This window comes from Hippopotamus amphibius, chromosome 6 (genome assembly GCF_030028045.1).
Source record: "Hippopotamus amphibius kiboko isolate mHipAmp2 chromosome 6, mHipAmp2.hap2, whole genome shotgun sequence".
NCBI lineage: Eukaryota > Metazoa > Chordata > Mammalia > Artiodactyla > Hippopotamidae > Hippopotamus > Hippopotamus amphibius.
Genome location: NC_080191.1, coordinates 36,490,908 through 36,518,461, shown reverse-complemented (window position 1 = coordinate 36,518,461; position 27,554 = coordinate 36,490,908). Strand labels below are relative to the sequence as shown.

Sequence of the window (27,554 nt, the reverse complement as noted above, 5' to 3'; positions counted from 1 at the left end):
AGAATAGAGCCAGAACAGCCTTGATTTGATTGTGTGTTTACCCCTTGTAGAGGTAGTGCATCTGGCTTCTTGGAGGAACCGAACAAGCCACTGGCAGCTTAGGGAACAATCCTTGCCTTTATCGGCCTTCATCTGGGAAGTATCGCAAAGGGAAGGGAAGATAGACGGAGGATTCTTAACTATCAGTGTACTGGATGTGAAAAAGAGTACTGAACATATCAATAAACGATCCACATCATTTCATATCAGGGTTTTATAGGCAGGCGAATTATATCACTGTTATGCTATAGTAATATAAGCACATAATATTGTTTGAGGCATCTGCTTTTAGGTTCCAAGCCAAAGACCTAACATCACTGAAAAACAAAGCATAAAATATTCCAGCAAAACATGGCTCTGACACATCAATATGTCCATTTCAGTCACTACGATGCTATTATTTTCAATTCTAGTCCTTCAAAATATACTTTCCAAGTAATTAGATTTTCTCCTCTGTCAATCACAATTCATCTTTCTTTCAATACTTCTGTTATTTTCACTGTACTAAAATAAAATCTTTGACTAGGTTATGGAAAGAATATTTTCTGAAATAAAGGCAGTCTGATTATGACTGTGATATCTATATGAATTCCCTGAGAATAGTTAAAGGCTGTTCTTTTGATATTAATTTAGAAGTCTTCATCAATTAAGGAAATGGAACGGTACAAATTTCATTTCTTAGTTTCTTGATTGGATTTGACTTTTAAAATAATGAGACATTTAAAATGTTCTGGCAAGCAAGATATTCATGTACAGTTGCAAAAACCATTAATTTAAAGGGCATCACTTGGTTTATACTATTTTATGAATTCTGATAGCAAATACTGGCTGAACAATCAGGCCAATTATTCAGAAGAAAGACTGCTCTGAAGAACATTGTTACTGCTGTCCCTCAAGTTTCAAAGCAGTAATTTTGTTCCTCTGCTTTCTGTACTAGAAAGTCAAGATGTGAATATTCTTTGTTTCAACTATTTGACTCTATTTTCTTCTTAATTTATCCTTTCTTACACTCCCATCATTTTTTCTGAAGTACTTTTTGTAATTTCTCAAACCAAGTCTAAACACTTTATAGCTTTGTCAGTCTAATTCTTTAGATGAATAGAAGTTGTGTGCAGAAAACAATTACAGATTTTAAAATGGAAAACTTACAACATGTTAGCCATGAAAACCTAGACAAATAAGCTCTCCAAGCTCTCTTTAAATGCAAAGGTACATGAGGCAGAGGTATCTATAATCAAAATGTAAGCAAGAATGCATGTGCTCCAGTTAGAATGGTAACATGGCCAAAGAAACAGAATTATTGTTAAGTTAAAAAAAAATATCCAACCCAATTCTTTACTTGTAAGTTTGGAGAACAAGAAAAGGATCCAAATTCTAATCCACAGTGCATTTTCCTCTCCTTATTTCTTCAGTATTCATAGCCATTAGCTGTAGCCAAGTCATTTACCTTCTCTCTAGATATCACACCCACTGAACCTCAAAGCCTGGAACATACACGTGCTCCAGCTTTGGCTCTCCCTTTCTCATCCCCTCCTCACACATTAGAAGACAAATGTCCAGGAATGGGTTCGTCAGAGACAGAGCTCATAAAGCGAGGGAAAGAAGCAGAGCAGCCAGGGTAGATTGTGAACATATCTGACAATATCGTTCCCCTTTGTTGCCTAACCATTGACATTGAATGAGGTAGACATGTTCAGAATACAAATCACTAGACAGAGTTGTAAGTTACTTCTATTAATAACATGCATTGACTTAGGTTGACCACGTTCCTGGTACTGTGCTAAATATATTAGCGTTTAGTTTACTTGGAACTGGTAACAGTGAACCATGCTATGTAATATGTTAAAATAAAGCTATTACAAGTATTTATTTGATCATTAATGATGCATTCTTTCACAAATTCTAGCCATTATAGAAAGTAGTATGGCACAATGAAACTATTACAGGACTTGGAGTTGGAAGATGTGGGTTCAAATGTCATTTCTATCCCTTTTACATGTGTAAAATGAAGATAGCTTCCTTCACATGACTGATATGAGAAATCAGCTGAAGGACGTATGAGAAAGTATTGACTTTATCACAGGCAGTTAGTAAATGGTAACAAAATAATTCACCTTGGCTTGATAATTCACATTGGTTTGATAATTGCTTTGGTATGCTTGCCAGTTTTCAATAATATTATTTATGATTTGTTTTCTTCTTTGTTTAAACTGCATCATCTAGAACCTAAAATTGTTTATTTTCCTTTCATACTTTCTTAATAGATATATATAGACCTCATTTTCAACTAAATATGAGGATGATTTTTATGGTTTTAATGGGAATGTTCTATTTTGACTATTCAAGCTTATCTAGTTGTTTGTCAAATGCAATTTTTAATTTTTTATTAATATGAACAAGCACAAATAAATACCTTGAGAGAATCCCTCATCCACAAAGGTGAAGTTTGTAGAACTGTTTTTAATTTTGAAGGGATCTAGTTAAATGGAATCTACTGTCAAATTACCATATACATAACATTTTGCAGGCAAAATTTTCATCACTATGACATTTGTCTTAGGCACTACTACTTGTACTCAATATTTCTTCTGTCTTGCTCCTTTACCAGAAAATGGAGGAATATCGTCTTTTTAAGATTTCTTCATAAAAAATTCTTCCAAGGCTACAAATATGTTTCATCTTTTGTTCTAGAGGCTCCTTCTGAATAAGAGAACAGGTTAATCTCTGTAGTGCTTCTATCTGCAGTTCTGAAGCTTGGAATACGTAAGGAATCTGTATGCAGTCTGTGTGAAGCCATGTGGAAACCTTGATTCAGAAAGCCAGCAGACCAAGAAGACTAGTGTCCCACAAAATTTAACTCCAAAATCATATTTGGGTTTTAAAATCATTGCAATATTCCTGTTTATTCTCTTTTCTAATCTGAAATAATAACATAGACTCTTAACAGGTTAGTAATTGCAAGTGTATTATATTCATGATTGCAAATCCATTCTGATACACTTGTCTGGACTAAATGACCCAGTGTTTGGAGGATCATAGTACAGAAGGAAAGTATGGATTAATTTGATTACAATTAATGTTTGGAATAATTCTGGCATTGTTCTGTGTTTTTTACAGCAACATATGTCATGCAATTCACTGATCCCATATTCTTGGGCTTGAGAATAGATCTTTTTATCCCATATGAGTGTTTTCCATTTTATAGAAATGTTATCTATTTGTTCCTATGTAATTACATAATTTCACTTATTTTGGGCAAAGAGAAAAAGTAAGGATAAATTGAGAAATAAATAAAGTTTCAAAATTACTCTATGTAAGATAAGGTATATAATTATAGAATCTCAGTAGTTTCAGACTTCTAATATACCATCCTCAACTTCATTCCTTGCCCTGTACACATTCCATGAGAACCTCAACTAGCAATTTTTTTTTTGACAAAAATCTCTTGTCAATCTGCAAAGTAGTGTTAATTCACCTGGTGGCATTAATTTATCTTCTAACTCTTTCGAGCATCAATTTGTACCAAGCCCCATATACATCAACAAAACAATTTTTTTCTCCCTGGATGTTGTACTCAATTCAGTGTAGACTGGCTTCAAATTTCAAATGCACAGAAGGGCAAATTTACCTTTAACAAATGCATATTCAAAAATTAAAGAGCAAAACAAATTGTTCCTGGAAAGTTCAGGTTCCCTCAAGGCAAGGACAGCATAAAAATGGCAGGGAGCAGCTCTAAGTCATTCATGACTAAAGCTCACAAACTAACTGGATTGTACTGAATTGAACCAAGGAACAAATTAGAAATATGGAGGGTATACTGGCCTCACCAATTTTATTCCTTCTAACTCCAGGCACCATAGAGAGAGAAATGACTAAATCCCTATTTTAATAGCTGCTGTCAAGTATTTTGCTCTGTAGGGTCTATTTCAGCAGTTCCTGGTGGTAATATATGGCATTTCCCTGATTAATAGCCATTTTATAACTTGTGTAATTGGCCACAAATCAGAGGACTGTCATAATGTAGCAAGAAAACATTCCCATCTCCGTCAGAGCCTTGGCTTGGATTTCTGGAGGAATTATTACTTGAGCAGTTTGTGGGTTTTCATTACTTTAAATAATGTACTACCTGAAGTACAAAAAAAGAGATTTAAACTAATGTACATTTCTGTCTACCTAACCCTTTCTACCATGCCTGTCCTTAGATTTCTCTTTTCCCTTGGAAAAAAATTCTTAAAAATAGGATTCTTTTTCCATTTTTATTACACCAGTGCCTGTGGGGAAATAGAGGCAAGGGCAGGGCTGGGAGTAGGGTGAGGTGACTCAGGCATTCACCTCAGTTGTGAAATTCAAAGAGGCACCAAAAAACTCAGTGATCAAGATAAAAATGTTTTAATACAGTGTTTTTAAGAAATAAAAATTAATTCAAAAAAAGATCAATGATGAGCAAAATATTAACATTTTAAATAAAAACAGGATCTAACTCTGCACTTGCGTGGCTCACCTCACTCACCTCACCCCGATCCCAGATCTGGGCAAGGGCACTGGAAAGGAAGGAATGAAGGCAAAGTAATGAGATCAACTCAACTGGCCCAATAGGAAAACAGGGTTGACTCTACAGTTACTCTTCAGGGTGTAATAAGTGCAATCTCCTGTACAGGATTATATATATAAGGGGCCGTATTTCACCTGTGATACACAATCCAAAGCACTTTACTATCTGAGTGCCATTCATAATGTAGACAGAACGTGTAATTCCATACCAGCCTCTATTGGAGACCAAGGATTATTAATTGAAAGCATGACAAATATAAATGATGATAAAATCTCTTATCTTTCTAAGGTTAGTAAAGAACAAAATCATTCTTTTATTTTAAAAATATGCTTATTTGCTGATTTGAGATAATCACCGTGATACTATAGACTTGAAATACAAAGTTAAGAAGACCCTGTGACTGTCCTCAGGAAGATAGAAGCTAAGTCCATGGCTGCAGTGATTTGACAAGTCTATGAGAAAGAGATGCACAGAGAAGACCCCTGTAATTCAGATGGGGGTGCCAGGTTTCCTGGAGAAGATGACATTTGAGCTAAATCTTGAAGGTCTGGCTGAAGGTAGTTGGATGAAAAAGAAGGATGGTGAGGAGTTTCAAAGAGAAGAATGAACACTGTGGAACGTGAAGGCTTGAAATGGTAGCAGGTTTTCAGAGGACATGAATGCTTTAGTAAGGTTGGTGAGCTGGATGCAAGCCAGAAAATGGTAAGGAATGAGACTGGAGATAGAAATGTGGGCAATTAAATGAGAGACAGGAGATATTTTTTTTCACTTTTTTAAAGCTCTTTATTGGAATATAATTGCTTTACACTCTTGTACCAGCTTATGAGGTACACCAAAGTGAATCAGCTGTATTTATACACATATCCCCATATCCCCTCACCACCGCGACTCCCTCCCACCCTCCTCGTCCTGGCCCTCTAAGGCATCACCCAGCATCAAGTTGATCTCCCTTTGTTATACAGCAACTTTCCACTAGCTCTCTATTTTACAGTTGGTAGTGTATATATGTCTATGCTACTCTCTCACTTCGTCCCTGCTTCCCCTTCGCCCCCCGCCCCACCAACCCCATGTCCTCCAGTCCATTCTCTGCATCTGCATCCTTATTCTGAGAGACAGGAGATATTTGAATGAAATAATAAATATAATAGCTTATCTAGAACATGGCTGTATTGAATAATACATTTTTAATGCAAAACCCATAACGTATCACAATAGATATTTTATGCACTTTGATCCTTGAATTAGGAATAAAATACATAAAATGTATTTAAAAGGTGAAAACTTTTCGAGACACCTGCCCCACTAAATCAAAAGTTTCACAGAGATATTTATACTACATCTGCCTGATTCATTCTTTTGCGACTATAATTTCTAAAGTCAAGAAAAGCTGGCGTTTGGTGCTCTTTAAAATTTATCATACTTTAAAAGTTCCTATACTTTAGGTACAGATGAAATCATGCTACAGAAATTAGGTTTAAAAATTATGAAGTATTGCCCAGTGCAAAATGAGATGTGAAGTCAAAATACTGTAAAACTGATGAGAGTTTACTTGCACTAAATCTAGATAGTAAAAATAATCATAAAAATCATGCTGCAACAATTACACTTTCTCAATAATGTGATAAAATATCCTACCAATTACAACTACAATTAAACTGAAAATAATAATTAAAAGAGGTCACACTAACCTTTTACATCATTTGCTAACTTCTTGGCTTCATTAAGAATCCCGAAGCTTTTCTGAAGAGAGCCTTTGGCACCTTCCTTTAATGAACCCTGAGGACCTGTTGCCTGTGGACAGAAAAAGAAGTGTCACATATCTAAAACCAAAGAATTATGGAGTAGAGATATTTAGCAGGCAATTGGTACACAGAGTTTACCTTCAGGAAAGCATTCTGGGCTACATACGCAGAATAATAAATTATCAGCACATATTTGGGATTAAAGTCAGGAGACTGTTTATTGAGAGATGAGAAGAAAGCCTAGAATAGAACGCTTAGGAACCCCAACATTTAAAGGCATGTACAGAAAGCGGGGCTGGCTAGGTGATTGAGATTCCAGAAAGGGCAAAGAGAACCTAGAAGGGTATGATGTTATGGAAGTCAAGAGATACAGAAGTGGCTCAGAGTATGATGACTGGCAATGTTGCAAGGTCATAACTGGTCAGTACTATCAAGTGCTGTTGAATGGTCAAGCAAATTAAGAACTAAGCACATCCTACGCACATTTTGTTCAAGTTGTGGGGTAAGTGAGGGAGCATTTCCTGTCCCCTAGATGCTGAAATGAGGAAGAACACTGTTCCTTTTTTGAATGCATTTCAAAGTACTAGGGCAAAACAAAATCTTCTGAATGACAATCTCTGAGCCACAGTCATCTCCTAGCAAAGATGGATTTGTTGAGGCTTGGACTAAAAGAGGTGACACAAAGATAATAGAGTGATATGGGAAAAGGATCCTTTAAACTGAATGTTTAGTTATCCATTTTAACAGTATTTGTTCTTCAAGAGTCATTACATAGTACATTAATACCAAAAGATAAATCAAATAGGATCTTACCTGTAAATTTTAAATTGGAAGAGTATTTCAGGGTGCAAGAAGAGCTAGAGAATGCTAAATACTTACTGCTGAAGTTATAAATCTGAACGTGGTTTAGCCCAGACATAATACTCTTCAAATACATCTCCAGCGCCTTAATAACATTTTTTTTAATCATTCATATTATTTGAACATTAAACTAGGAGAGATTACAGAACTTGCTACTGTTGTGGTAAAATTTATTTTAAGGTGTTATTCCAATAGTTTTAACTAATCTATTGCTCATAGAACAGATTGATTATATGGTACTATGATATCTACAAAGGGACATATTGGAAATACCTACATAAAGAAAAAGAGACACTGTGCATTTACATTTAGCACTTGCAAAAAGAGCTGACACCCCTGAACAAACTATCCTACGGGAAATGGACACTCTCTTTAACTGAGAACACAGAAATTCTTAGTCCTACAGTTTCTATGGGGAATTAGGTACAGTAATATCACGTGCCATTTATTTTGAAAAAAAAAGTAAAAGTGTCAATATAAATGGCACAAATCCAATGTACCTTACTCAAAAAAATAAGCCTCCATCACCCACTCAGGTTCTCTATTTGTTCCAAATCTATATGCCGTTCTTACTCCCTTGGTTACAAGTTTCCTGAATCAAAACAGATTAGAGAAAGGAAATTACAAAGAAACAAGGATGAAGATTCTCTAAATAGGCACATGGAAACAGCAGAAGTGACAGCTGACAATCTGTCTGACAATGAGGAAAGAGAAAACCAAGTAGAGAGAAGAGTTGTTAAATCTCAGAAATCCAAATCGATAAGGATGAAAGAGCTTTCAGTAGATGCCAATCGTGGTAAAATAACTGATGCTGATAATGATGCTGCTTGAGGCATCAGGATAACACGGGCCATTCATGAGACAAGATGAAACCGGCAAAGCAAGCAAGCAAGCTTTCCCTATAGCCTTAAGCTGTGAATTCCTTGTACAAGAACATAATCTGGTGAGTATCTAACAACCAACAGTTTACAGCTAATCTTGGATATGCAAAGTGAGGCATGGGTGTAAAGGAGGGAGACAGAGTTGACTTGCTGTGAGTAAAAAAATTAATGAAATGAGGTGAGAGGGAGGAGGAGGGCCAGACAACATGGAAAGAGGCTAAAGTCTGAGCTGTGGAAATTGTGGAGGGACTAGGAACAGTGATGGGCAGTATTTATTTTTTTCTACTTTCTTACACTTTTCAACTGTTTTGAGGTATAAATAAACTTCACATATTTAAAATCAACAATTTGATAAGTTTTGACATTTACACATCCATGAAACTGCCAAACAACCAAGATAGAGAACATGCCCATCATTTCTTTTCAATCCCTCCTTTCTACCCCTCCTTGTCTTCCCTCATCTCCACACAAACACTGACCTGCTTTCCATCACTATTAGTTTGCATTTTATAGAATTTTGTATACACAGAATCATCCAGTATGTACTCTTCTTTTTGTTTGGCTTCTTTCATTCAGCATAACTATTTTGATGTTTATCCATTTCAACATGTGCTCCCTTTTTTATTTACATAGATATGCCCCAATTTACTCATTCACCTCTTGATGGACATTTGGATTATTTCTAGTTTGGGCTATTCTAAATAGAGTTGCTATGAACATTTGTGTACAAATCTTTGTATGAACATACGCTGAATTCTCTTGGAGTGAATACTTCGAAGTGAAGTGGCTAGATTATGTGGCAGATGTATGTTTATGTTTTTAGAAACTATTGACATGTTTTCCAAATTATTTGTACTATTTTAAATTCTCACCAGCAGTGTATGAGAGTTACGTTTGCCTACATCCTTGTCACTACTTGATATAGTCAGTCTTTTAAAATGTTAGACATTCTAATAGGTGTGTACATCATTTTGGTTTTCATTTTCCTTGTGACTAATAACGTTGAGCACCTTTTAAATTTATTTTTATTTATTTATTTAATTTATTTATTGGCTGTGTTGGGTCTTCATTGCTGCACACGGGCTTTGCTACTCTTTGTTGTGGTGCGCAGGCTCCTCACTGTAGTGGTTTCTCTTGTTGTGGAGCACGGGCCCTAGGCGCGTGGGCTTCAATAATTGTGGCACATGCGCTCAGTAGCTGTGACTCACGGGCTCTAGAGCACAGGCTCAATAGTTGTGGCGCAAGGGCTTAGTTGCTCCATGGCATGTGGAATCTTCCCAGGGCAGGGCTCGAACCTGTGTCCCCTGCATTGGCAGGCAGATTCTTTACCACTGCGCCACCTAGGAAGTCCCATTTGTTGAGCACCTTCTCATGTGCTTATTTATTTATTTTTTGGCTAAGTGTTTAAATTTTTTGTCCACGTTTTAATTGGGTTATTTGTTCTTCTTGAGTTTTGAAAGATATTTATGCATAATACAGAATCAAATACTTCATCAGATATGTAATTTGCAAATATATTCTTCTAGTTTATAGCTTATCTTAATAAATATTTGGATTCAATTTGTTTTAACATTGTCAAGAATTTTTGCATCTATGTTCATGAGGGATTTGGTCTGTAATTTTCTCTCCCTCTCTCTTTTTTTTTGTAATGTTTGTCTGGTTTGTATCATAGTAATGCTGGCCTCATGGAATGAGGTGGGACATACTTTCTCTTCTTCAATTCTCTGAAGAATTTATTATTTCTTTCTTAAATGTTTGGTAGAATTCACCAGCAAAGTCACTTGGAACTGAACTGTGTGTGTGCGCACGTGTGCGTGTTTGTGAGGGCTTTAAAACACAAATTTAATTCTTTAATGAGTATAGGGCTATTCAAGTTATTTATTTATGAATGAGTTTTGGTAGTTTGTGATTTTCAAAAAGAATTTGCCCGTTCCATTAAAAATGTCTAATTTTTGGCATAAAGTTGTTCATAATTTTCTCTTATTATCCTTCACCATCTGCAGAAGTTGCTGTGACTTCACCTCTTTGATTCCTGACATTGAGTATTGGTGACCTTTCTGAATTTTTCTGATGAGTCTGACTGGATGATTATCAGTTTAATGATCTTCCATTGGACCTGTGCACCAGCATCCAGCAACACAAGTGAATCCTGACTGAAGTCCATCTGCTGAGAAAACTCCCTGCTGCCAGCTTCCTATCTGGCATTTAGGAGTGTCCTCTGCCTTTTGCTTCCAGGCATCTTGTCTTTCCTGTTTTTCAGGAAGCCAGTGATTTCCTCCTGGATTCCTAGTCAACTACTCCTTGCTCAGATGTAAGGAAATGGGTGGTATATATGGGGGGATAGGAGATATAGTAGCAACAAGGTAAGGAAAGACAAGGAGACAGTGAATTTTGATGTGTGGATGGGAGAGCAAGCATTTCGGTTGCAAAGGACTGTAGATTTTATGAAGGGCAGTGTAAAGAAGTAAGGCTGCTGGGTAGGCTGGAGTCAGTTTCTGGGAAGTTTGAATGTCAGACTAAGGAAACTGGACAATAAGCAATATGGAGCTGTTAAAAGTTTCTGAATAGGAATATATGATTGGAGCCACAGTCCAGGAAGAGGAATTGGGCAGCTGTGTGGGAGGAAAAGTAGATATCTATTGGCTATTGTAATAGTATAAGCCAGAGAAAAGAGAATTGTAACCTTTGGCAAGTGCATTGGAAATGAGAGGTTTGGGTTCAAGAGATGTGGAGGAATAAGACAGGTTTCAGTGTTTCAAGAAGAACTCCAAAATATTAAAGAGCCGATGGTGCACAATTGCCAGCTATAAGCAGTATACCAACAATCCAGGTTTAAAATGATGTGATAACAGGATGGAAAACACTAACACGTTATGGATAAACAGAACTGTTTCAATTCATTGGAATTTGGAGAGCTCCTTTTCCAACATCGCTTAGTAAGTCACTGAAGCACATCAACAATATCAGGACAGGTGATGAAGCAGCATTTTCCAAGCTAATTATATTTCATACATATTTATAAGCATCACATCCGAGTTTTTGAGCTGTGTCTACAGCATATGTGAAATATAAATGAGGTTCTTAGACTTGCAAGATATTTTGTTTATTGCTTTTTAGAGACTGTATTTTGATAAATAATAAGTTCTCTGTCTGTGTGTATATACATATATGTATATATAAATTATCTAAAACCTGTTATTATATCACACAAAATAGGATCTATTATTACATGTAGGATGCTGCACATTTTATTAGCTAATAATCATTTATAGAAAATGTGAGATAATTTAAAACATCATTAGAGAAGGAAAGATACAGGAAAAAATAAAATGATAAATTCTACCAAGATTTAACAAAGGCTTGGCACTTAATTGGCTTTTAATACATGTTAGTTTTCTTTTTCCTACTATTTGTTTATTCATACTGACTTGTTAAGGCACCATGGCACTGATTAATAGATGAATGAATTGACTGATTTACCCAATAAAAGTTTTTAGCTCTCTCAAGCACCAGAGTAAGCTCTGATTATTCAAAGATGGAAAGACCCTGCCTTCTCTAATGGAACTGCAGTGGAGTGGAGAAGCAAACCAAAAATTCCCTTGTAGAGAAAATGATTACTGCCATAATGGAGCATAGAAATATCTAGGTGTTTTGTTGTCAGAGGAGGCTCTCTGAGGGGAAGGAGATGTGAAGGTGAGGCCTGAAGTTATCAGGATGGTAAGCCCACACCCCACTGATTCATTATTTAAATAAGCAAATTTAAAAGTTATTGTTTATATTTCTTTCTATATTATAGTTTTATTATTTTTCTAAATGTTCCTCAAATAACTTCTTTATTAGAGGTAGACTTTCTGAATTCAGTGAAGAAGTGGCGCTAAGGAGAGATGCATAATTGTTTTTGTTTGTTTTTGTTTTCTAAAGTACTAGCTGAAAATTCATCAGCGTGGTTTATAACCTATTCCATTACTTCCTTTTTATGAAATAATTTATTTTAGAAGACAAATCTTGCACATTTCCAAAGGGGATAATGCGTCAAGATGATATGTGACTTAGATGATTTTAAATCTAAAATCTTTTTAATAAAGAAAATTGTTCAAAATGTGCAGAGGTATATGTAATGGCTGGTAATTAGCTGTAATATGTTTATGTAAGATATATATCAGAAGAAATTTATATTTGGGCATGTTAGAGTATTGTTAAAAATTGGGGAGAAATTCCTTACTATAATAAAATAAATTCTTAGAAGAAATGGTGGAATCTAGTTCTATATACATTTTAAAAGACATAACTTTCAGGAATATTGAAAAATGTGCAAGTGATGTTACTAGATATATTAAGCTACGAAACAGTTATGTAAAAATTACCCATCTGTACAAAAACTATTTGCACAGGAAAAGGTATGGACAGATAACATTATAAAAGTCACTACTTGTGATTGGTGAGATTATGCACATTTTATATTTTCTCCCTCTTGCTTGTCTGTATTTCCTATTTTTTTTAATAATGGACATGAACTGCGTTTGTAATAATTAAAAAGATCACACACAATTTTAAAATAAGGAAACCAATGTGTATTGATTTTAAACATAATTTAATATAGTCCATATTTTAAAAGTCTACAGGATACTAAAATGAAATTGTGAATGCGAATTGTGAAATTGTGAATCAGAAACAATCCAAAGAATGACTTTGGTCAGAAATCTGGTGAAAGGCTGTAGACCCTGGCATTGCATAACATTCTAAAATGGGGCAGGGGTTAGATGAGTTACTGGAGGACTGAAAGCAACTGAGCACACAAAGGAGACCAAGGGATGAACTAGAGAATCTCCAAAGTTACTCATGAGAATTCAGAATTCATGACTGAGAATTTGCAGCTTGACGAGAACACCGAGGAAGACAATCGAAAGAGGATTTAAAAGTATATTAAAGAAAAAAAAAGTATGTAGCTAATTGAGAGCAGGTTTTCACTAGTCACAGCATGAGAGCCATTGCTCTGGCACCCCTGGGTGCCACTGGCTTGCTGCCAAGAGGCAGGAACAAGACAAGCTCTTGAGGGTAGGATGGGTGGGTACCACAAGGAGTCTTGATTTTGAGTAAAGACAGTGGAGAAAAGTCTATTCAGTTAGAGGACATCTTCACAGGGCTTATGGCTTTCTTTCCATTTAACATCCAGAATCAAACTCACATGGCAATTTCACTTCTTGATTATGCCTGTATTTATTCTTGTATTTATTCCTATTGGTGGACATCTCCAAGAGCAGGTCTGAAAGCATTGCTGCCTTGAATAAAGTTAGTTTAAATTTATATCGCATTATAGCATCACCCCAAAGATTTTCTGTGTTGCTGACTGATGTGACAAACTTTTTGATTTCATTTTTAACACTTTATGCCCTGAATTTTTAAATACGTCAAATTCTGGGTAATAAAATTGAAGTTTGTTTCTCTGCTTCCAACAGATTTTCTTAAAGTTACTGATGCAAGTGAATGTATCATGCACAAAGAAAATCACTAAAGTCAGGTGGTTTAATGAATACTGTTTTCATACACAGATTCAACATTTTTCTTTGTAACTTAGAACCTCACTGACTTTTTCATATTTGCTCTTGTGTGAATCACTCAGTTCTTAGATAAGTTGCTGAATTGCTGATAGAGAAAAAATGCTCACTGGTTTTACTGACAGATTCAATTGTCATACCTGTTATGAATTATACTATTTTTGCATTAACACTACACTGGTACAAAATTTAAATTCTGATGATTATAGATATTAATAAGTCAAAATTACTGTTTGAATGACTTCTAAGTAATGGTTGACAGAATAAAATACAAGGCATATGTGAGCTAAAGTTTAAAACTTGACTGACACTATATTTTATTGGGCCTTTTGAATGCAATGTGTATTCTGCTAATATTTGCACAGTTCTTTATGTAGGAAATAAAAACTCAAATGACCTTGCAAGTTTTCTTTATGTATTTTGGTTCATCCAATTACACAAAGCAAATATTAAGTAAGACAGACTGAAGAGAAGATATGACCACATTTCTAAACAAATACTCATTAGAAATACCTTAATGTTTAATCATATGATTTATTGACCAAAAGCAGTGGTGTCAAAAGAATCTGGCTACATATGGACTCAAAAACTAATAAAAAAGAAGAAGAAATTATTAGTAATAACACTGCTAATATTAAAAGAAATAAGAATAAAGAAAATAATAAGGAAAGGAAAAGGCATAATAAAGGAAAAGAATAAATTACGTAGGTAAAAGTTAGAAAGTATTATTTTTATTAGCACGACAAATAATAAAAACTTAAATGATTACTGCTGGTTTGAGGACAGGCAAGAATTCTATTTATCTTTATTCCTGTGTGTTTCATAATGCTATTATATATTAAGTACAATAACTATATGTGGTTTAATAAAAGGTCTTAAAACTTAAAAAAGAAAAAATTGAAAATATAGACAATGCTTAATACCTTGTCAATAAATAGTTCAGAAGCAGATATTATAAGCAACACAACTACATCAAAGAAGGATAATTGGAGATTGAATAATAAACCAGATTAAAAAATAAGTTTTAAGCTTTGGGGATGATATTAACTATTGGCATTAAGCCAAGGGAGGGATCTGAATAGGCTGCCAAGTTTCTTAAAAAGCTATTACTTTAGCTGACATGGCTCAGTACATGGACAATATGCACTCAACTTGGAGACAGATCTTCTAATCCTCAAATTCTGATCTGTTATCTTCTTTCTACAACCTGATAAGGAAATTCCAGCACACCCCTTGAACCTAATTTAATCAATAAAAAAATCCTACAAGGCACTGAAATAAATATTTATAGATGATCTCAAATTAAGTAGGGAAAGAAAGTCATTTTATTTTTTCCTCGCAATTTTCTTCTCTACTCAACGTTGCTATCTCTTGTGGCAGTATAAATATCTTGTTCATTCTGAAAATCTGGAGCATCCTAGCCTTTCTAGATTCTTGGCATCAATGTTTGGAGATGGGAGGGAGCAACTTACATTTAGTGATCAGCTACTGCATACCAAGTATTACCTATATGAAAATCATGGAATGTTACTTGTGAAATAGTGGAAGTGAAATTCTCATGGAGTTATTCATGCTTCTGTCCCTTGGAGGTCTATTTTCAGCTTAAATTTTAATTCTGGAGACATTATTTTCTGGCAAAAGGAAGTAGGAATAAAAAAGCACCAGTCGCTAAGCAGTGGAACAGTGGCAGCAGGCCATGGGAGCAGAATGTGCAGGGCAGATGGCCAGCAGAGACACGGCATCTTTCAACGCCCCAGATGCTGCGGCTGTGCAGTTGACATCTGACCCAAAGCCGGTTCTCCCAAATTATTTTAAGATTTTGTTGTTTTCTTTTTAGTTTCTGTAGGTTAACACTGATCTTTCCAGGTGTGGACTTATTTAACTTATTGTGATAGGCTTCCTTAACTTGAGAAATCATATCTTTCACCAGCATTTGAAAATTTTCAGTATCTCTTTTACTATTGCTACTCCCCATTCTTACCCTTTTCAAGGTGTGGAACTGCTAATAGGTTTATATTTCTTTTTTACAATCTATATTCCTTGTTTCTTACACTCCTTTTATATTTTCCCATGCTTGTTGCATTCTGGGTAATATATTCAACTCTTTCAATTAATTCACTCTCTTTTCCTATATTTATTACTTTTAGCAAGATTTTAGAAGCAAATTTTATTTGCTTCTATTACAAATTTCTGTAATCTGTATTCTTTTTATCACTCTTTTCTATTCTTTTTAACACTTCAATACTTTTAAACACTTTTATTGTATATTCTCTTTCACATTTTTGAATAACTTCAGGATCATGTTACATACCTTGCCTAGATTATTTATAGTGTATCTAAACAGACCACTTTTCTGTGCCCTTCTGGATACTCTAGGGGTTGCAAGAGCCAGGACCAGTTCCCCTCTTCTCCCCCATTAAATTTTTAGCTTGAAAAGTCTTGTACCATATGGACTTCAATCAATACATAAATATGTATGGTATAAATCTGGACTTCAATCCACAGGCTTACAGTTTTAGCAACTTATGAGAGACATTTTTCACAACTGGAAGCATCAAAAGAAACAAGGCTCCTCCGCATGTTCTGCACTAGGAGTGTTACTTGATGAGAACAATTGTTTCAAAGTCTCACGGTCTCACATACTTTCAATTAGTCAAAAAAGACTCCTTCTTTTGTAGGTTTAGGATGATGTCTGTGACGTCTTCTCTCCCTGCCTGGGCTTTAAAATCTCAGTCCCTAGACATATGATCTATATTTTTGTTTCAAATTCATTAAGTCATCAAGGTATCAGCTCTAGAATGTGCTATTCTGTTTTACTCTCATATTTATTTTTAGATTTCCTTTTGTTTCCTCTTTATAAAATAAAGTACGTGTTAAATTTGGGGGAGTTAGAATGTATCTAGCATTTCTGTGAATTTCTTACATTATTATGGTTCTGAATTAACTCAGGCTGCCATGTTATCAGAGCTCCCTGACTTTTCCTTTCAAGTATCCTTATTTTCTATCAGGGTTTTTCTCCCCACTGATCTGCCACATAAGAGTGAAATTACAAAAATCCAATTTACTCTGTAGATTTGACCCTAAAGCAAGAAAAAACTCCTTTTGAAGTTTCTATGGATTTTTAATCTCCTCATATTAAGGAATAAACAGTGGGAAGTCACTTATAACAGCAGTTCATGTATTTTGGGGATCAGGTGTTGAAGGCTTTAAACTTACTTAATTTTAGGTATATTATCCTCCAGTATAATATCATTTTTTTCAGATTTTCCCCCCTCTTTAGTTCATCTAAAGCCTACATATCACTTATGCAGCACTATTCTTTACTGACTGTCCCACTATCATTGTTTCTATGAGAAAATGCATTACTTACAAATTGCCTTCACTTTCTTCTGTATTTTATGTTATTTTCCTAGATATGCCTTGGAAAGATTATGCTGAAGATATTTAGACTCATGGCTCCCAGGAATGGTGGGTAATTGTAGCAAGTGACAGAACTTGAATTTGGAGAATAAAGAGGAAGACCACATTATGTACTGGAGTTGAAAGCCAGTATAAATTCTTCTCAATTTCTAATGCTGATTCTTAGTAAAGATCAGACTAAACACTGAGACTGAGACTAATTGAGAAAGAGAATTCTGGATTAGAGGGTATTAAGGAAGTTTGTTAGTGTGTGTGTGTGTGTGTGTGTGTGTGTGTGTGTGAGAGAGAGAGAGAGAGAGAGAGAGAGAGAGAGTTTCAGACAATAACTGGTTGCAGTATAAAGAAGAAGGTACAGAAGAAAAAGGAAATCTTCAGTTGCTGTGGGAAGTGAAAAAGTGATTCTTTTTTTTTAATGCAAGATACCTAGGGAAGGTGAGGACTGCCTACCTTTTCTACATTGAAGTATATATCACAGAGCACATTCCATTCACTTCGCAAAAGGGAGAGAGAGAGGAAGGAAATAAAGAAAGGAAGGAGGAAGTTTCAGAATAGAGGGAGATTGTGTGATTACTGTTGTGTGATAATTCTTCATGACCTTAAAGAACTAGAACTATGGAATCCATTCTACATTAGCCTTCTTTGTTGTTGTTGTTGTTGTTGTTTGCTGTTTGGATATATCAGATTCAAGTGCACAGCATCTAAGAACTTCCCAGTGGAAAAGGGCAGAGGGTCTCATTTCCCAGTGCCACCAACACCGTGCCTATTGCCTCTGGTGGTCATCACAAGGATCCAGCAGCACATGAAACCTATTTTTCATCTACTTCTAAAATCTGATCTGGTTGACAGTATAGGTTTTAAGTTCACCTATGATCTGGAAATTTTTTTGAAGGTTTAATTCTCTGTTATTTTAGAGTCTGAGGACTTTTTGCAGCATCAAAGCAATTAAGATTAGAAAAAAATTACTGGATCGTCATATTCTATTTTCTAAAGAGTGACCTATTTCCCTCCTCTTTTTCCTTGTGCCCACAAATGAGAGGTACAAAATGAGATGTTATCTTGGAGATTGTGTGTAGAGAAAACAATCTTTTGTACCAATAATTCAATAATAGAATTTTTCCCACCCAGCACTAATAGAAAAATAGTGTTTGTTTTCTCAAAATGTCTGTTCCTAAAATAATATTTCATTTTGATATTTAAATAAATTATATATGCACGATAAGAGACTGTTACTCTTTACGTAGGAACTATACTGCAACCTTTAATAGTTTATAACCTCCACCTGCTCATTATTTAATTAAAATAAAGAATCAACTTTCTTCTCACTCATATTTTCGTTTCAATTCCATTGTTGATTATGTGTGTGTTTCAAATAGGTAGACTTAAGCAGATTTTTAAGAGTGAAGTGGCTTTAAAAATGCTGTCAATTATGTTTTCATATTATTCCACTATTGATTTGTTTGGTTTTTTTTTTTTCTTCTTATGGTGTTTTCAACGCTTTTTTTCTTCTCACATTATCTCACATCCATTTTCTTCACAGTAGTAATTGGTTGTTTTATTGCTTGTCTAACATGTCTTTTTTCTCCTTGTATAAATTCCTGCTTTGTTTCTCTGTCCTTTGTTTCTAATTCATTGAAAACATTCTTCCTTCCTTGTAGGACTAGACTCAAATGACTCTTTCATACATAAATAATAAACTTAATCTAACTCTTCTGTGTTTATCTATAGCTGTAGCAATAATGCCAGCTCTTACATTTATGGAATGTTAGCACTATCTAGGTAATTGCTCAATTTAATGGCAAATATATTTCTTTTCCAGCACAATAGGACTATATTATAATGAATTATTAAAATTAAAACTTTATTCTGTTCATGAAACACAGTCCAACAAAATTTCTGGCCAAATCAGTCTTCTGTGTGTTTGCTGATAGCCATTTAACAAATCAGTGATTCTCTTTAGCCCTTACTTTGTAATTCTTCAGACATTTAATTATTTTTACAAGGCTTATAGAGAAGGAATAACAATAACAAGGGGACATGCTGTAATGCATTAAAACTTGTCCTAGCTCCGTGTTTGAGTTTAGCTATCCTATCATGTATAAGCATCAGTGTAGAGGAAAAGTGAATAGTTCATGTTGGCATGAAAATGAGAGTCTCCTAAGTGTAAACGGATGATATTAAATTTGGGTGAAAATACACAGCTCTTTAAAATGAAATGTTAGAAGTTTACGAAAATGAAGCAATGACAATAGTGAGATTTTTATTGGTACAGAAGGTTGTAAACAGGCATGAAAAATGTCAATTAGAATGACATTCATTCATTCACTCACAAGGGCCTACTATTTGTCAGGCATTGTGCTAGATGCTGAAAATGGTCATCCAATAAAGCATAGGTCAGATGAAAATGGTGAACTTATGATCTTCGAATAAGTTTGAAAAATGGTTCATTTTGAAAGGATAACTGAACATAGGGAAGTTTCTGTAATAACTTTGTCATGATTGTGAATAAGAAATAAACAGAACCTATGGTATTTGTGGAGCTAATTCCAGAGAAACCAAAACAACAGTAATTGCTGATGGAATATGATGTTTTCACTATGGCCACAAAATAAACCCTCTAAGAGTGCACCAAATACCTTTAATATCCCTGGAATCCAAGACAGCATTTGTGCTCAGTACCAAAGCAAATACTGATCTGTTTCTTTAATACACACTATTTATGCATATTTCATTCATAGTCAAATAGCCAATCAAGTTTTTTTTCTCCTGAAATTCTCATGTACTGGGGGGATTCTGTGTGAAGCCAAAGGAGTAAGTGATGTGGTTCCGAACAATTTTATTCACCATGCTCTTCCTGTGAAATGAAATTTGACCTAAAATATTAATAGTGTAACCACGGTTTATCACATAACTTGTTTACAAAATGTTGCTCTACATGTAAAGGAAGAAGACTTGTTAGTATTGAAGATACTCAGATAATATACTATATGTAGAACTCTAAAACTCTAAGATATTTTGAACAATGACAGCAGCCAAAAGTAGCTTTGAAGGTAAACCTTTCAACTGATAAAAATAGCATAATAGTTTAGAGGCATGCGATCTGGCGTGTTTTATAAAATGTACACCTTATAATCAAACTTTATATAGAATCCATTTATATGTGACTATAAGCAATGGTGTTAATTTCCAGGGCACTTTCTTACTGAAGATATTTGGAATAACAGTGATAAATTTCCCTGTTCAGAGTCTTATGTTTGATGGTCTTTCCTATTTGAGTTAGTGGCACAAACCTATTTGGCATCTGCGATAATTTAAAGACCCTTCTTAGCAGCAGAAAGAAGTAGGTGACTGAGAAAAGACTTCTACTGTGATTACAGCACACTGAGAATTTATTTTGGATACTATTTAAAAGGAGCCTTTGAAAATGATTCAAAATAAATATTCTAATTTACTAGGATTTTCCAGAGCTTATTTAAATTTGAGAAGTTTCGTTTAGGTATTTATTCAAACTGATTGACCTCCATTCTCAGTACATAATGCTATTTGTTTCTTACCAATTCTGTGGCTTCATGTGCAAGACCTTTGGCTTCTTTGGCAATTTTCTCAGCTTCATCGATGTAGTCCTTAATATTGCTGTAAGCATTGAAGGCTGCAGTGGCATTGAAGGAGATGTTTTTAGCCTCATCAAGGATTCTGTTGGGATTACCCAAAAAAAGAACATCAGAGCAGTTGGTACTCAAATGAAGAACATCTTACTTATAATAAATATGGTTTCCAAATGATCAACATATTTTTAAGTACCCAGAGCATCCTCCAGAAATTTCTGCAACCATGAGCACCACACAAGTATGAGCTGTGAGAAGATTCTTTATATTATTTGCGAGGCACTCACAAGTTTCGCAGCACTTGTTCTATATTACTGGAATGAACTTCACAAAATCTCTTTAGAGTAGGTGCACTTCTCAGATGAGGACAAATGAGTCCCAGATGGTTATAGTGCTTGTCTCAGATCACATGACCAACATGTCACTAAGTAGCTAATTAAGGACTTGAAGCCTGCGTCTGCTGACTTCTAGCTTGCTGCTCTGTTTACCACGCTTCATGTTAAATAAACAAAATGTTATGAAATGTTGTAGAATTGTTACAAAATGAGTTGTATGTAATTTTTTCCCCAGGGTCTTCAAACATTAATATTTTCCTTTGTATCAGAGTATTAAGTATCAAAACAGAACCTTATACATGGAGTATATTAAATACAGATTTATTTAGGAAAAAAATTCTTGGGGCTAATACATCTATTTTGTTATGACAACCCCAAAATTGTACGGGAAGCACACCAGTTATACCTAGAAAGCTGTTTACTAGTCAAACACACCTCACTAGTTGCCCCTCCCTCACTGACCCATATAAGAATCCCAGCTATAATGAGCTGTTATTTCACAGGGCAACATGTAGTGTCTCCCTGGAATTTGAAAAAGAGGAAAAAAAAGACTTAAAGGCTATGTATGGAGCCACATTTTCAAAAGCCACCCTTTTAACAATAAACAGTTTTGATTTCATTAAAAAATATAAAACTGAAATTTGGAGCGGAATGTGTGTTTATACATTATTATTTAAAATGCTAATAAGGAAACTGCTGTGCTCTCCAATAAAGAACAGAAAATATTTTTTTTCTAAGTGTAGCCTAAGGCAGTGTTCACTCCCCACCATGCCATATTTGAATCTACTTTTAACTCAGACTTTTGATGCTTCTCCAGTAGAGCTTTGCCCAGACCCTCCTAATTAGTCTTTTCCACAGAAAGGCCATGTAGCTCATATGTGCATAATTATAAAAATCAAGATTTGAAAGCAACTCTCTACCATTTCTGCTAGTCAAAACTTCTGGACAAGTGTCAAGATACACAGACATTTCCAACCACAAATGACATACCCATCAAGGACAGCAGATGAATCATTTAACTGAGCCGCATGGCTCTCGGCCTGGGACACCTTCTCAGCAAGCTTCCTGTCCTTTATTTCTTGGGAGAGGTCATCTATTTTATCTTTTAGATCCTCAGACATGGGTGGCAATTTAGTTTGAATGTCTTCAACATACTAATGTGTAGAGGAAAGAAGGCATTTTAAGTAAGTGAATCCAAGCCTCCTCTCATTTACTCATTTCTCTTGGAGATATAATCACACATGCTTAGGTTTTTATGAAACTTTAAATTTGCTAAGCTAGCCAAAAAAAGAATAGAGAGTAAAAGCTATTATTTAATGAACGAGATTAGGAAATATATGAAGGCAATTTATACCAAGAAGAATCTAACAATCTTTAAAAAGAAAAAGCTGCTTTGTAGGTCCAAATGCATAAATGATAGTCATTGGGATCTTTTAGACTATTTGTACTTCTATTACCATGTATCACCAAATATCAGGATCTACTGCATTAGATAGTATGTTAAAAGTCTGTTTGTAGTTGTACACTTTTCTTTTAACTAATATTATATGAGTATGTAGCAGATTGTAAGTGCTGTCCTAGGAACAAGAAATGCCCTTCATCATTGTGAAAAAAATACAGGTTGGTGTGAGTGTGTGAATAACCTCACCAGACATTCATGTCTATTGAGAGAATAACGTGAAGTTCTAATTGTTACCAATGGATGGGCACAGTCACAATAGAATAAGGCAAAAACAACTCTATGCCCACAAGAAAATAACAGTATTTGCTTATACTACTGAGATGTCTCATTGGTTTCCATTTATAAGAGTTTGTGTCATTATCATCTTTCTTTTAACTTTGGGTTTCATCCAATACTCACGACTATGACTGAATTGATTTCATCTGCAAGACGGTTGGCTTCATCAAGTATGTCACTGCCTTCTTTTAAAGTGTCCTCAGTTTGTCGTTTGCTACTTTCAATAGCCTCCTTCTTTTTCTGTAGGACAGTATAAACAAAACATCAAAATGCCCTTTGGGAAAAAACCTATCTAGCCCTCTATTCCTTGCTTTCTTGAGCTGTCTAAACAAGGCTTTGCAAACAAGATATGTTATGCTGACTGTGAGACTGCATGAGAATGATATAAACTACTCAGCCAGCCCTCCAAGAGTTACTTTATTTAAATACCTGTACAGGTACTTTCTTCCTCCTATTGTGAGAAAGTCATGCAAGAGAATAAAAGTTATGTGATGGTAGCTGAGGATTTAAAAAATATTTTTAAAGCATGATGGACATCCATTTTAACTGAAATGTAAGTGCTGAATATGCATTACTGAGCATGTGGTAGTACACTGAATTACATTGGAACGAGACATTAAATTCCAGAATCTATGTCCAAATGAATGTTTTGTGAGCATAAATGTAAGCAGATTTATTCAATGGGAGTTCTGTAAAAATTGGAAGAAGTTGGATTTTAAAGGGAACTTAGGGGAAGTACTTTTCAAAAAAAAAAAAAGAAACTCTCACATGGAAGAATAAACTTAATGGACTGTTCCATAAAAAGAGAGCAGACTAATTTTTCTTTGAAACTGATAACTTGTCTCAAAACCACATGAAACTCATTCCTAGTCTAGAAGAGTAACATCAATGAGAAGGAAATAGTGCTATTTCTCCATTTTGGAGTATAATTTTGCCTTTTTTCCCCTTTCTATTTATGACTCATTCTTTCAATCATCTTTTTACCTGTGAATTTCATTGCATCAATTATAATTTTAAGCCATTGCCATTTATGCTTTTTACTAGGGTGAGTCAAAAATTGTCCGCACTCTGGCTGTATAATTTATTTTAATTAACTTTTAGAAAAGGCAAATACATCATTTTTCAACATAATCTCTTTGCTTTTCAATACACTTTGTCCATCTGTCAACAAGCTTTCATATTCCCTTATTAAAAAATGCTTTAGACTGAGCTGCAAGCCACGAATGTACTACTGTCTTCACTTCATCAGAAGTGAATCTTCATCCTCGTAGGGCTGCTTTCAGGGGACCAAACAGGTGAAAGTCCAATGGAACAAGATCAGGACTATAGGGAGGATGCTTCAACACCTCAAAACGAAGTTTCTGCAGAGTGTTGACAATGTGGGCAGAAGTGTGCTTGGATAGCAGTCCTCTGCATTTAATCCGAAGTTTAGGCTTCAGCACAAACTTTTCGAAACCTAAGTCTGTCATGGATTAGTTCATAGGCAGAGCCATGGTTGATTTGCAAATGATTTGCCACATAATCCACTGTTACTCGTCTATTCGACAGAATCATTTCACGTGTATTCTCAATGTTGTGATCAGCTGTGGATGCGGACGGGTGTCCAGCTCCTTCTTCATGGCTAACACTTGTGCAACCTTCCTTGAACTCCTCTATCCATTCTTCGTGACAAAACATTTTCTCCATACTGTGCACAAAGTCTTTGATAAATAACGGCACCAGGTACACCCTCAGACCACAAAAAACAAATCAATGCACGCTGCTCTTCTTTTGTGCAAATCACAAGTGGGACATCCATTTTTGCTCACATTGCAGTTACAAATGAACTGATGTAACACGTTCATACCTGCTCAGCAGTGACTGGGGAGACAGTAGCCTTGAACAGAAAGTGTTGATAAGACAGTGTGTCCAACAAAAGTTTTAACAGAACTGGAGTGCGGATAATTTTTGACTCACCCTCGTATGTAAATAACAATGCTAGTTTATATATTCACTTAGATTTCAATACATTCCAGGTAGTTTAAAAGCTTTGCTCATTGAATTCTACACTAACTCTACAGGCCCTGTGTTTATCACCTTTTAAATGAATAGAAAATTGAACAAGTTAAGTGAGTTACCCAAGGTCACACAGTTAGTACAGTGTAGTTAAGATTTGAATCTCAGTCTACCTAATGATAGAGCTTGGGTCTTGAGCTGTGAAAACACTGACTTTCCAATTGTGGAAATCACCTTTTTTATTTGCACTGGGATAGTGCTAATTCCACACCCTACTTTCCCTACCTCTTCACCAACCACTTCAGTTTGCTGCCTGTACACATCTTATTCCTCTGAGCCTTTACAGTTGCAGTTCCCTTCCCCACGTACCCTTCCCTAGTTCCTTTCCTTCTTTCCTCCTCCATTTAGCCTCATGTAAAATGCTTATTCCCTCAATACTCAAAATAGGCCCACGGACCAGCAGCATTGGCATCACCTGGAAGCTTCTTAGAAATGCACAATCTCAATGCCTTTTTGGGAACTACCAACTCAGAATCTGCATTTAACAAGAACCCCAGATGATTGATATATACAATAAAATTTGAGAGAAATTGGCTTAGAACACAGGATGGCACACAGTAAACACTACAGAATTAACTATTATAATTACCTGATTTTCTTTTTCCTAGCACTCATTTATCTGAATTATATTTTTAGGGTGGCCTTAACTTATAGAAACATAGATATTTTATTTTTTGTATAGGTTGAACCGTCTTAATTGCTTCTTCTAAAAGTTGCTAAAAGCACGGGTTATTTAATGACAATTAGCGACACTAATTCATCACAAGATGCATGCACAGGGAGGAGAGGAAATGTACAGCCTATTGAGTGGTACCTAGCAGATGAAGGATAACATTTAATTCATCAGGCAATATACTGAGAGCATGTCACTTATTATGTGTGTTAGCCCATGCTCCAGACTTTATGGCCATATTATATACTTATTTACTTATTTATTGGTTTAGTGACTATCTTTCTCACTATAATATAAATTCCATAAAAACAGTCTTTGTATCACTTTATCTCCAGTGCCTAGAAGAGTTTCCTCAATAAATAGTTCTGTTTGCACTGGTGACTCTTGGTTCATTCAACTACTCCCATCCGTGGCTAAATCAGAGAAATTTCATTCTCCTTTCACGAACAACAAATGTAGAGGTAGTTCTGATGTCCCTGGTTATGTCATATCTTATTTCCCAAAGGTTCGACATTCTTTTACATAACTTCAGTTTTAGCCCTTAGCTTTTGTAAGAACTGATTTAAAATTGACCATGGACAGACATTCAAGAATCTTTCTTCAGCATGGCTTGTTTGTATTTATGAATCAATGCTGTATCAATAGGAGGGAGAATATTTCCACCTATATGTGACGTGAAGAGCTACATTCATTTTGGTTTCAATTAAGCAGTGAGATAGAATCTTTACAAAAGTTCTATTTGAGTCACTTTAGGGGGCCCATTATTACGCAAAGATCAAAATGTGTTTTTTTTTTTTTAATCACACTGAAGCAGAAATGATCTAGGGACTAAAGATATTTCAGTGGTAGCTAATTTCAGATGAGACACTAATGAAATCTAGCTTTGAACTAAGGAAAGATGAAGATTTGGAGCTCCTAAATATTGATAAGAGTATCGATACAACATTTATCTGTGTTTGCTTTATGATACTTTATACACTGAGAAAGAATATTTCTGTCCTGTCTTTGTGTCAGCCACTACTCTCAGCCTTGGAGATACAGTGGGCCAGAAGACATGTTCCTTGTGGCTTTCTGGAGGGAAAAAAAATGAAAGAATAAATTAATGTATAACATACTTTTAAAGATGAGTACTATAAAAATAAAGACAGGGAATGGATAGAGAAGGATGCAGGATATAAAATACTGACGATAGGAAGCTTTGAGCATTTGAGGAGCAAAAGGGGGGCTCATGTTTAGATAGAATTATTCTCCAAGTGTATACCACAAGCATAATTGTTAAGTGATATTAGACACCAAAGTTGTTATAGTTCTACTTTTAACTTCTAATTAGATCTTAATTCATTCCAGAGCTTTGTAAGTTTAACACCGTTTTTTGTGTGTGTGTTTTTGTTTTTGTTTTTGTCTTTTTGCTGGGGTGGGAGGCGTTGTTGGGGGGGTGGATTAAAAACCTACAAAAGCTATCTTCCTCTCTATCTAGCAACTCATTCTTCACTTTCTTCAAAATCCTTCTTGTTCAAACCTACAATGGTAAATTTGGGGACAGACTGTTCAACACACTTTACTTTGCTTAACTGAATTGCTTATCTTGTGTTTGCCCCTCGGCTCACTCAGCCCATATTAATCACCGTGTTACATATAGTGACAGGTGAAAATGCCTGAATTTTCAGGACATTGTAAGTTCTCTGAGGCCAGGAATCATTTCTCTTAGACCTCAGACACCCTGGTTATTAATAGCACCTTGATAATGACAAGGTGTCTAACAGACATTTGTGTATTATCCCTGCCTGCTTTCCTAGCCTTCTATCACACTATTTTCTGATACAAAACCAATCCTTGAGTTTACATGAACCACTCAGAAAGTCCCCCAAATATAATTTTAATCCATGACTCCAATATTTCAATTGCTTCTGATAGCTTTCAGGATAAAACCAAATTCCTCAGCTTAGTCTCAGAATGCACTTCTCTTACAACTCAAGGTCTGGACCCTCTCTGTCTTCACTGGCTTTCTCTCCCCTCACTAGTTCACAAGCAGTCTTCATTCTAATCCTATCAAATCACTGACATTTCTCTAAAATGTGTTCCCTTTCTTCCCCTCTGTGTG

General features: G+C 35.3%; 1 protein-coding gene across 1 annotated transcript in view; it reads right to left on the bottom strand.

Moving 5' to 3' along the window:
* Nucleotides 1-27,554, bottom strand: part of LAMA2 (laminin subunit alpha 2) — a 604,135-nt gene that overhangs the window by 71,319 nt on the left and 505,262 nt on the right. Inside the window, exons 38-41 of the mRNA XM_057737971.1 lie at nt 22,849-22,965; nt 21,978-22,141; nt 20,602-20,740; nt 6,280-6,382 (exon numbers count right to left, since the gene is read on the bottom strand). Coding sequence (XP_057593954.1) covers nt 6,280-6,382; nt 20,602-20,740; nt 21,978-22,141; nt 22,849-22,965 — 523 coding nt within the window. The remainder of the gene's footprint in view (nt 1-6,279; nt 6,383-20,601; nt 20,741-21,977; nt 22,142-22,848; nt 22,966-27,554) is intronic.